Raw genomic sequence first — 11,181 nt, 5'->3', positions numbered from 1 at the left:
ACTCCAGTTTACCTGTCTCTATCAGTCCCCTTTAAAAAAAAAAAAAACAAAAAAAACTACAGGCCTCCAGATTTACCGTGTGATTTATTTTTAGGATTTTTAAGTGATGAATCAGACAAATACCTCCTCAAATTTTTCCAGCTTGGAAAAGAGCTAAATAGAGATCACACTTTTACAATTTTCTTGCTTCTGAAACTGCAAGGTTATCCTTTTCAGCTTATTTACTTCTAGCTGCTTCACATCCACTTTACCTGTTGTAGCTTTTAATGCTGCAGATTGGTGACTGTAAGAGAATGTGTTAATTACTAAGATTTAGTGGTTTTATGTTTTTGTTTTTTCATCTTTAGAGCGCTCCATCAGCTCTTTTTTGAGTCTGTCTCTCTTAAAAACTAGTGTGTTAATCTTAAGAAGTTCAGAGATATTTTTTTCCTGCAAAGAAAGAACCAGGTAAGATTTATGGCAACAGATATGTGCAGTCTAATTATTCAGTTACTGGATTTGCTGGCATAAATTTGCATAAAAGATGGGGAACGGCAAAATTTCTAAGTGATTGTTTTTTATTTTGTCCAACAAATCCAGAGTATTGTTTTTTTGTTTTTTTTTAAATCTTGATCCTAGTATGCAATTCTCAGTCTGCTATTGTAGCTGCTGCTTTTTCACTGCTTCTTGTTATTATTATTATGGAAAATACTTAAAACTCATGCATCTCAAGATAAAACCACATCAATGCTGTCTGGCATTTTGACAATATTCAGCATGATGCGGAGGAATACAACAAAGATTAGCATGAGTCGCTCCTCGTCAGCCTCAGAGCAATAAAATATGGCACCGGTTCACACAGTGTGTACACACAGAGGGATGCTCGGCTATGACGCCTACCTTACTCCTCATGGAACCCCCTCTTCCTTTCCCTCTGCTCTGCCGTCACCATGGATACAATGATGCAGGTTACCGTGGCAGCAGAGTCAGCCCCAAACCCACACAAAAGGAGCACGTGCATTTGCTTTACGTACGCATGTTATGACGTCAAACGGTCAAGTTTTCTTTTGGCTATTTCCGGAGAGCGCAAAAGAAAACGGCGATGTTCATATTTATGTTGGTCACTACTGGTTTCTGTGTTGAGAAATCGCTTTTCGTCACTTCGCACTTTTCAGTTTTAATCTGGGTAAATAATAGGATTAAAATCTGCATAGCTTTTTTTATAATCCAAATTACATCTGTAGTCGTCAAAACTGTGCTCATGTGAGTCTTGAAATTAATCGTTCTTGTGTCGATTCCACTTTGATGGATCAAGTTTTCTCAAGGTTTGCAGGCTGTCCTGCCATCTAGTGGTCATATTGCAAACTACCTGTAATAATTTTATTTATGGTTGATTACAATGTTCAGATCAGGAGCTTTCAAGACTTTGGTTTGCAAACATTATCAGACGTCGAAATAAAGTCAAATTGTACCGAATTCCACTTGTAAATCACATTCAAGGCAAATGTTTGACTGTCATGCATGGTATAAGTTATCTTATTTTATTCTCTTTAAATTATTGGAAATGTCTGACTCCTGTTGAGGATCAAACTGAAGTGTGTGTGTCATTGCACATGTGAAACAAACAACCTAATTGTGGGTTATGAGTATTTGTCCACACATGCATTTATGCGTCTTATCCCATGTGGGATTTACTCCAACCTCTTAGCAGTAATCTCATTTCATCCAATCCCGCCTTCCTTGCTTCCCTACAAGATGCTCCCAGGGACTCATAAACACACATGGAGGCTACGTTTCCTCATTTAGACCGGCAAACATTCATGTTGTTGGACTACTGCTGTCGTTGCTGTGGAGTCACGCTCATAAAACGCCATGGACCCTTCTCCCTCAAGACTACACCCAGCGACACCTGGGTAAGGACAGAAAACCATAGAACAGAGAACCATTTTAAGAAATGGAGGATTAAAGAAAAAGTTACAATGTAGAGTCTGATCACAAAGCTAATAATAAACAGCTGCATAATATTCATAAATACAATGTTATAGTTTCAATGTTGGTTTGAGAGGACTCTGTGGACATTTGTATCAATACTATTGATGGTAAACATCGGTTTCAGCCAACGATTATTGTTTTAGTTATGTTTATATTAACTTTTAATGCATTTTACATTAAAAGTTAGGTAATTCCATTTTGTTAATTACAAAAGTTAATCCTCAGTATACTTGTAGACTGTAGCAAACAGCAAACAAGTGTATGATACAATGTTTTTCAAACATCCAATAATGGATAGCCTTTATGAAGGATTCTGTCAATACAGGCTTGGAAGAAAAAATTTGAGGTGAAATTTTGGCTTCTAGGTCAGTTTTTTTTTTTTTTAAATAAAAGCTGCAAAGTCTTATTGAGATGGCAGACAAACAAGACGAAGAGTTAGCCATAGGTGTTTAGCTGTCTGAAGGCATTAGCATGAGCTCAACTGCTTTCGTGGTTTTACAAACACCCACACATTTGAAGCTGTTAAAACCAGAGGCAATTTGGGAGAGCATCCACTTTTGCCTTGTGCAGTTTATTTCTTTAAACTCTTAAGCCTTTGAACATAGTCTAAAAAGGACATGGCAGCAAATATGTTCAAACTGAAATCGCCATTCTGCTATATTAGCATCATGCAGAGGAATTAAACAAGTAATTAGTATTGAAAATGTGAACTTATTTTTAGGTTATGAGGTTTAAGGTTTTTCTGGAAACGCTGCCTGCTTTCAGCTACCTGTTAGCACCTACACCAGTTTAGCATTTTTCTAAGCTACAACTAAATGTGAATGAACAGTGAAAAATAAAGACTAAATGAGGCAAACTAACTTTGAATGTCTTTGTTAAGGCTAAAACTGGGCCAGCACATATGGGCTGAAAAAGCTTCCATTCAATTTTGACGGCTAGATTTGACTAGCTAGCTTGACAAACACAGCTCCAGAGTTTGGCAGGCTTTGTTCATACTTTCAAAAATGCATGTTTTAAGCAGGTTATATAGTGACATTATTATTTACTTAGGAATGTGTAGGTGCCCCACACATTCCTCCCTAATTTCCCCTGAACACAATTTATTTTAATCCAAGGTGCTCAATCGCTATTAGCTCAAATATGCTAATTGTCACCGAAGAGCGATAAACACCACAATTATGTTGTGCAGTTTCTTTGTTTATATTTAATTGTCTTACTCTGTACATAGTTTTATGTTTTCATAGAAATGTTATTCTTAATAAAATAAACCTATTTTTAAATGCAAAAGTAAAAATATCAGACCCTACAATACAATTAATAAGTGATAAATGGCAATATTTGACCTAGAAAACTGTTTATCTCTCTGACTGTAAGAGTTGGTCTACTCTGTTCACCCTGCATCACAGTAGACATTTGACTTGTCCCAGCAGGAAATCGCAAGTGTAACTAATAAGATTACCGATGACCCCCATTCCATCGAGGTGCGCCGATAAGCCAGAGAGGCCTGGCACCGACCCACCCGACTGGAATGGAGCTCATTAATGAAATAATTAGTTACACCTGGGTTTAGCCACCTGAAATGTCAGCCACGAGAAAAGGGCTTTTATCTCTGCTCCTGGGGAGTCATGTAGCTCATTTCCTGAAAGGGCTGAAGGCAGTCATCTGTGAAAGCAGGATTTAGCTGGACATTGACTGTCTCCTGTCAGGAGGGTATGTTTTCTAGGTCACTTAGGATAGGAGGAATGGAGGTGCATACATTTTCTGTTAGCTTGGGGCATAAAACATTGGGTGTATATGGATTAAATATGTCAAATCATTGTTTGTATAAAGCAGATTTGATGTTTGGCTTTCTTTATTTGCTTGTTATTTACGCTTAGTACAGAAGACAATGGTATATAAAGTTAAATTCAGCTTTACTGTACCGCTAAAGCCAATAAAGAATTTTTTCAGGAAGACGTTTCCAGGGTTTCTCCCAGTGTGTTATAAGCCTGGCGGGCCACCAGGCTTGACTTGTGCCCCCACCAGGCTAAGCATTGCTTATTTACTTAGGTATTTTTAAAATGTTTGCATTTTTTAGTTGGTGTTCAGGTATTAATCTTCCAATCATTCAATAACACATACTTATCACGTGATATTTTCATATTTCCTGTCAACTTTAAACATTTTCTAACTGAAAAACACGATGGGGCGCTGGATGAAAGCCTGCCCTAGCACCCAGCCACCGGGCTTAGCAAGTTTTCAGGGGGAAACGTTGTATTTCTTACATTTTTACTCAATATCGCTGAGTAAAAAGCTCTCGCTGCCTTCTCCCTTCCCAGGTTGTTCTGCAGAATCTGCTAATGTGCATGGTGTGCTTCTCTCTCTACTACATTGTGGTCAGCCTTTGCATTGGACTTTTCAGGTACGCACACTCGCATACAAATGGCGATGCCACTGTAAAAAAGGCCAGGTTGAAAGGGAACAGATGAAGTTCTTCTAGCCAAATTGGACACGTTTTATGATGTCCTCTTGTCATTTCTTTAGGGTTCACGAGATCAACAGCTTGTTAACGCCATTTGACTACACGACACAACCGTCATGGCAGAACCCCAAATACTTAGGTGAGTTGCAGTAGTGGATTCAACAATGGATAACACATGAGTGTTTGGAGAAGTGTGTTGCTTCCCATTCTCCTGTCACTCATGCTTGACAAAACATTTTAGCTGCAAATGTATTAGAAACACATGTTAGAACACAAATAGCAACACTGCCAATGACTTGGCAACAACTCAGTGCTTTTAAATGTCATAAAGACGACAGGCTGAAGTAATGGAAAAGAAAGGGGGTTTAAGTAAATTTCAATGTAGCATGGCTGATTAAGCTAGACATTGTTGATCGACTGGGATTTCAAGCATTTGCAACTGACATAGACGTGCAGCCAACATATCTGCAGGAATTGTGTGATGCTTTTATTTCAGTATGGACCAAAGTCTCTTACAGATGTTTCTGACAATTTGTTACATCAATGCTGCAAAATATTAGAGCAGTTTTAAAGGCTAAGAGGGGTCTGGTGAGTGTATGTTTTTAACGAAGAAACATTTAAACAGGAATGGTTTTGAGTGCAGAACATCAAAGAAATCACCACTGATATTTGACATGAAAAATTACTGATAAATCTCTTCCAGTGTTGAGGTTGCTAAAGATTGATGCTATAGTTTTGCATGGATAGCCGGTAAGAGCAATTTCTATAATTGCTGCTAAAATACATCCACACACTTCAGCAATCCAAGAAGAAGAAAACATTTGCATATTTGGCAGAAACTGAATTAAAAAAACAATACATTGAAGACCTTTTGTGGTCAGTTAAGGATACAGGGATCCCTTTATATTCTGTAATAACATGACAAGAAAATGTCGAAGGAAATTTCTGTGTAATTAAGGAAAATATTTCTTCCTTCCAGTTGGGGTCATTTCCACAGAAGTGACTTATGTTTTAGGAGGGCTGGTGTTCGCGTGGATTGTGGAGGAGTGGGTCTGGGATTACGCAATAACTGTCACGCTGCTGCACGTTGGGATGACTGTAGCAGGTAAACACACACGTGCGCATGCAAGTGGATGAGATGAGTAGGCCAGGACAACTGATAGGATTGCAGGCCTGATTATATAATTAGCTGTCATTAGCAGAGATACACACACAAAGAGTTAAAAAGAAAAAAAAAAGAATCAAGAAATTGCACTAGAACACTACAGTTATGATATAATAGTTTTGATATTTGGTTGTCATATTCAACCCATTACCTTGATGCGTTTTTTGCAGTGATGTCAGATTTCCCTTCTGCCGAGCATTGGTGGATCGCTCTGGGTAAGGATTTTATTTTCCTATTCATGTCAGCTTCTGCCATCTTATCAGTTTTTCAATCCCTTTTGGACAGCACACACACACACACACACACACACACACACACACACGCACACACACGCACACACATGCACAAATCTCTATTTCTGTCTGTCTGAAGAAGATATGACATTTTCCCCTGACTCATCCAACACACCTCCAAATTCATCTTCTGCTGCTGACCTTTAAAGCTTCCTCTTTATTGTTCACCTTCTGCCGTCTATCTACCTCCATCTCTCTGCAGGTTCGGGCCTGGTCATGATGATATTCGGAGGACAGCTCCTGGCCTACAAACTCTTCAGGAACAACTTTGTCTATCCTGCTGAACTGCAGAACTTCTAATAAAAACAAGGAAAGCTTTTAACTGGCTTAATGGGTAATCCCAGGTCAGAAGTGTGCCAGTCAGTCCTCGTTCCGTTTCACCAATCCATGTTTGTAACGGTGTAACAAAGTAAAGCCTTTCAGATAAGAACATAAAAGAAAACATACATGTGTATTGTTTGCTTTTCATAACATGGATTAGGCAGTAGGCTGCTCCGAATTGTTTAAATGGCTTCACTTCGCCTATTGAAAGACACTTTTTTACTCATTAAAGATATTATTTTGTATTGTTTATTTTCAAGCATCTTTCAATGAGCCAACTTTGAGAGAACCAGGTGATATTTTATAGCTGAAACATTTGTATGGTTATATAAATCTATTGATAATTATTTGCTAATGTATATTTCTGACATCACTGTACTTAGGAGTATAACTCATAACAGATTTACATTTTGTAATAAAATATCAGGTGTACATAAAGAAAGATATGGGAAATAAAATCTGTTATGTGGCAACGAGCCATTATGTTTTATAGTTAAATTTTTTTGTGCTTAAAAATGACTGCGTTCGGCAGCATTATTAAAAGTTTACCGTGTTCTAGTAGTGTGTTCTCTTGTCTTTCTCATTTTGAAAAGTGGGCAAGAGAAATGATTCATGCAATGATTCAATGGCTGCATACGTTTTATAGAACTTGTTTTAGGATTACCATGAGTGGTATGAGCACCAGAGGTGGGTAGAGACAGACAAAAATAAACGTATGTCCAAATTCTAAATCTTTAGCTTAGTGCTTTACAAAGACAGCTCAAATCATTAAGATGGGATTAATTGTTGAATTCAAAGTACTTATTCTGCATCTTTCTTACAGCCAAGTGTAAAACAAAAATACTTTACAGGCATAAAACCTCAAGAGACACACATTAAAAATGACTACACTAAGGAAGAACAGCTAGTTATAAAATTGGTGATAAAACAGAAGAATTAGACAGATGTAAGTTTACCAATCATAAGAAATTCATCATCCACATAATGTCCAACCAACTGTTTCTCCATTTATAGGTCCATTTTGCTTCATTCCTTCTGTCCTTCTGTCCAGTCTCGGTTTCCCGCAGTTTCTGTATTTATTGCATGAACATCGTGGGTCGTCATGATATGTTGTGAACTTTTCAACAAGTGAAGGAAGCATAATTTCGAAAAACAAATTTGTAATTTAATCTCAATTTGTGAAAACAGTATTTTGAGTATGCTGTTATCTTGAGACGCTGAGTGCAAGGTGATATAAAAATATTTCCAAAAACCCTGAATCATTAAGATGATTGGTCAGTAAACTGAGCAGGAAGTTGTTGAACCAGCCCTCCTCGTGCTGGGAGTCAGCTGAAGCAATTAGCTTAAACCATAAAAAAGAAGAAAACATATTACTCCTCTTTACATCTTGAGTAATATTTTTTTATACTGTCTGGACAACTCTGAAGACGGTTGCAGGATATATATATTTTTTTCAGAAGGTAAATGTCTGGAAACGGGTTAGTATCGAGCATCGGGAGGCGGCTAACGACGAGCACGCTGGTAAGTCAACATGTTGGGCTAATTAGCTTTTCTAAAAGATCACATATTACCAATACACTAAAATTAACTTATATCCCCTTATGTTAACATTACTACGTTAAGCTACGTTGTGTATGAACAACGCTGTTGTAGATGCATTTAATTGTATGTTTACTTGTCCTCGCTGCAAATATAGCGCGGATGATTGCTAGACTTAACATTGATGCTAATCTGTAACCTCCTCACATGAGGAGACGAAATCTGTTCCCGTAACAATTTCAAAGTTTTCTTTTTTATTAATAGGGATGTGGAAGCTACTTTTTGAAATACTGGTGCTTTTATTTTGAAGTGCTGGACCAGAAGGAATTCCTACCCTGAGCTTTTAATAATCCCAACATTTACACCTGTTAATTTTATTTTGATAGTCCTAGCTATCTATCCTTCCGTCTCTATTTTATAGAGTCCTTTCGAGCAGCTCGGTCGGCGGATGTATGACATCTTGGGCGATGGAGGAATCCTGAAGGAAGTGGTCCAACCTGGAGAGGGCCCACCTGTGCCTCAAAACGCCTCAGTAATAAGTAGCTACAAAACAAAACAATGAAATCTAAAACCTTTTTATGGGATTCATGCTCTATTTTTTAGCTGGTGTTTAGCATTTTGTATCCTCTTCCAGTGTATTACTCCGGCTACTTGGAGTATTCTAATCAACCTTTTGAAAGCACCGCACACCTCAAGTACCCTCCAATGATGAAGCTGGGAAGGGGTATGATTATTTAAAAGTATTTTTCTAATGTAACCTTCCATCTTTGTCTGGTTAGAATATACATTTTTCTACCCAAACCCTAATTTGCAGATGTGACTTTAGCCGGACTGGAGCTGGGACTGTTGACCATGAAGAAAGGGGAGTTCTCTCGGTTCCTGCTCCAACCGCAGTACGCGTACGGAGAAATGGGCTGTCCACCCTTCATCCCGGCTGCAGCTGCAATTCTGTATGAGGTTCACGTCCTGGACTACCTCGACTCGGGTCAAGTGGATGAGTTTATTTCAATGAGCTCGGTGGGATTTCATTGAAGGACTCTGTGCATAAAGGCTTTGTTTTCCCACTTTAATGCGGGGCTTCCATACAGTCAGGAAAAGTGTGGAATTTGATTAACGAACATGAGAGGTGTGGAAGCAAACGGAATAAAAAAAATAAAAAAAAACATTCTGTTTTCAGGCTTTATTCCCTAACTTATTGCACAATAGTTGTCTATCACTCCATTTTATCAGAACTGATAACTTTGTAAATGTTAGACTGGAAAAGAATAGCATTTTAGGGCATTAAAGAGCTGCAGTTGAGTTACAGAAACCCAAGGATGGTTACTTTTTTACTTCAAGAACAAGTTTACGACAAATCGTGGATCCGTCTGCTTTTGTCCCCAGGAGGAGCAGAGCAGCGTTCCTCTGTCCACACTTGTCAAAGTCATCAACACACTCCGCAGCTTTGGCAACCGCTTCTTCAATCAAAGCCGATACGACCACGCCAAGGATCGCTACAAGCAGGTACTGTGAAAGTCAGTCGGCGTCTGGTAGCGAAGCGCCGCGCCTCGTTCATACGTGCTCCGGGTTGCCAACAGGCGATGACTCTCCTGAGGAATCGGGACTCGCGAAACGAGCCGGACAAGGAGAAGATCCAGGTGGCTCTGCTTCCGCTCTACCTGAACCTTTCGCTCACCGAGCTCCGACTGGAGAATCCCAAAAAAGCCCTGAAGTATGGCAAAAAGGCCCTGGAGATCGACTCAGCCAACACAAAGGCCCTGTTCCGCTGCGGACAGGTCAGGCTGGAGCTTTGGTTTTGAAGCTTTGGAGATAAAACTCTGCAGTGTCCGCAAAGCGGGAGATAAATCTGCCGTTTAGTGGAGAGCCTGGATTTTTATCTGCTTCCTCAGTTGCTTCTGTTGAGAGTAAACTTTAGAGCAGATCAGCACGTGCAGCGATTTATTCGTTGGTTATTTTGCTTATATTTTTCCCCTGCAGGCTTACCATGAGCTGCAGGAGTTTGAGAGCGCACAGGATTGCCTCATAATGGCTCAGTCGAAGAAGCCGTTCGACAGCGACATCAACAACCTCCTGAGGAAAGTAGCGGTGTAAGCTGACATTGTTGCTTAGAGTTTTTCAGGAACTTTTTTTATTTTTTTGTCGTAAGTGTATATAGTTCTGAAAGCTGAGTTTGATTTCCAATTGGGTTTCTGTATTTAGATTTATTTTTTTTGTTTTTGCTTGTTTGTTTTTGTCCTAGGGCTTATAAAGATGGTTTGGATAAAGAAAAAGATATGTACTCCAAGATGTTTAGGGATCTGAGGAGCTCAGTGCAATGATTGTGGTGAGGAATCCCGTTAATTAGCCTTTTGACTTTCTACTTATCGTGAGAAATAAGGAAAACTTTGATTGGGTTCGAATACCTTTCCAAGACGCTGCATAAGAAGGGCTTCACCGCCATTAGTTTTTGTGTTAAAATTCTTGCTAACCGACTGAAACTGCAAATCATGTAACTGAACACCTGATCTACTTTCATGTTCACGTTTGCTGAACATTTGCTGTTGGTAAATAAATGCCTAAAGAAGGCATTCAGTAATATTTACTGAGAACACTTTTGCTTTTAGTAAGTTATTGAAGAAGTTGTATGCTTTTGGGCCCTATTTTACTGACTAAACTGGAGGCGAGTCATAGAAATCTTGAAACTGAGAACCATAAGCCTTGACATTATGATTTCAGGTGTAAAAATGAACTTTTATGAGAAATTACTGTTAATGTACTTGTTTTCCCCTACTAATTTAGTTTGGGAAGGACGAGCTCACACAGTTTCCACTGTATCAAAACCTCATTAGGCTAAATAATTTGGACAAGTTAACCAGCCCTTATTGACAGACAGCTGTTGTGAGCTTTTGTGAGGAAATTGACTAAAATTATGTTTTTATTCCCTTTTGCAGGTGTGAAGATTCAACAGCTTGCTTCTTGTTCATGTTCCTCTCTTCCAGCTGTAAAAGTAGGTTTTGCTCATGTTATAAAGTACTATGTTCACTAATTTCTTTATGATTAGGATTGCTGCTTTTTGGTTGCTGTTCATTGTAATAAATGCTTGTGTTTTCTTTGTTTGCCAAAGTCAGACGTTTGCTTGACCTTGAATCACTCCTGTGGTTAATTTAAATTAAAAACAATTACACTTTTTCTGGCTTTCTTGACTTCTCAGATTTTCTTTTCGGTTCTTTGACTGCTGAGTAAAGAATGGAATTTGAGTTATTAAAAAAAAAAAAATCAACATTTGTGGGACGGGGTGAATATTTATTCTGGATTATATTTACATCAGATTATTTATGTTTGATTTGGTGTATCAGAATGCCATGTTCAACTGGGCCGTTCCTGTGTTTGAGTTGCTGTTTTAAAAACTGGAAATGCATGTACTCAAAAAAAAAAAAAAAACGAAAACAAAA

General features: G+C 38.5%; 2 protein-coding genes across 3 annotated transcripts in view; both read left to right on the top strand.

Annotated features, from left to right (window-relative positions):
• The window catches only part of tmem244 (transmembrane protein 244), a 49,899-nt gene extending 43,128 nt beyond the window's left edge, over positions 1–6,771 (top strand). Inside the window, exons 1-6 of one of the 2 annotated variants that reach the window (XM_014996115.2) lie at positions 1,437–1,892; positions 4,290–4,372; positions 4,495–4,571; positions 5,412–5,537; positions 5,768–5,812; positions 6,093–6,771. In XM_014996115.2, the coding sequence (XP_014851601.2) occupies positions 1,761–1,892; positions 4,290–4,372; positions 4,495–4,571; positions 5,412–5,537; positions 5,768–5,812; positions 6,093–6,190 (561 nt within the window). In that variant the 5' untranslated portion in view covers positions 1,437–1,760 and the 3' untranslated portion in view covers positions 6,191–6,771. Of the gene's footprint in view, positions 1–1,436; positions 1,893–4,289; positions 4,373–4,494; positions 4,572–5,411; positions 5,538–5,767; positions 5,813–6,092 lie in introns of those variants that run through there. The other variant, XM_014996116.2, reaches the window with a different exon arrangement.
• Positions 6,772–7,468: 697 nt separating this feature from the next.
• fkbp6 (FKBP prolyl isomerase 6) lies at positions 7,469–11,181 on the top strand. Its single transcript, XM_014996112.2, has 9 exons — positions 7,469–7,732; positions 8,172–8,289; positions 8,385–8,474; positions 8,565–8,767; positions 9,134–9,253; positions 9,328–9,525; positions 9,728–9,837; positions 9,990–10,073; positions 10,681–11,181. Exons 1-8 carry the CDS (start codon positions 7,676–7,678, stop codon positions 10,066–10,068), a joined length of 975 nt encoding a protein of 324 aa, XP_014851598.1. The 5' UTR covers positions 7,469–7,675; the 3' UTR covers positions 10,069–10,073; positions 10,681–11,181.

This window comes from Poecilia mexicana, unplaced genomic scaffold (genome assembly GCF_051168715.1).
Source record: "Poecilia mexicana isolate PSO_F unplaced genomic scaffold, ASM5116871v1 scaffold_21, whole genome shotgun sequence".
NCBI lineage: Eukaryota > Metazoa > Chordata > Actinopteri > Cyprinodontiformes > Poeciliidae > Poecilia > Poecilia mexicana.
The sequence above is the reverse complement of the archived record's forward strand: the minus strand, read 5'-3'. Positions and strand labels throughout refer to the sequence as shown.

Excerpts from the sequence above, each read along its gene's own strand:
- fkbp6 (XM_014996112.2), top strand. The coding sequence starts at position 7,676 with ATGTCTGGAAACGGGTTAGTATCGAGCATCGGGAGGCGGCTAACGACG. Across the intron at positions 7,733-8,171 it reads GGCTAACGACGAGCACGCTG|AGTCCTTTCGAGCAGCTCGG; the intron begins GTAAGTCAACAT and ends TCTATTTTATAG. Across the intron at positions 9,254-9,327 it reads CCAAGGATCGCTACAAGCAG|GCGATGACTCTCCTGAGGAA; the intron begins GTACTGTGAAAG and ends GGTTGCCAACAG.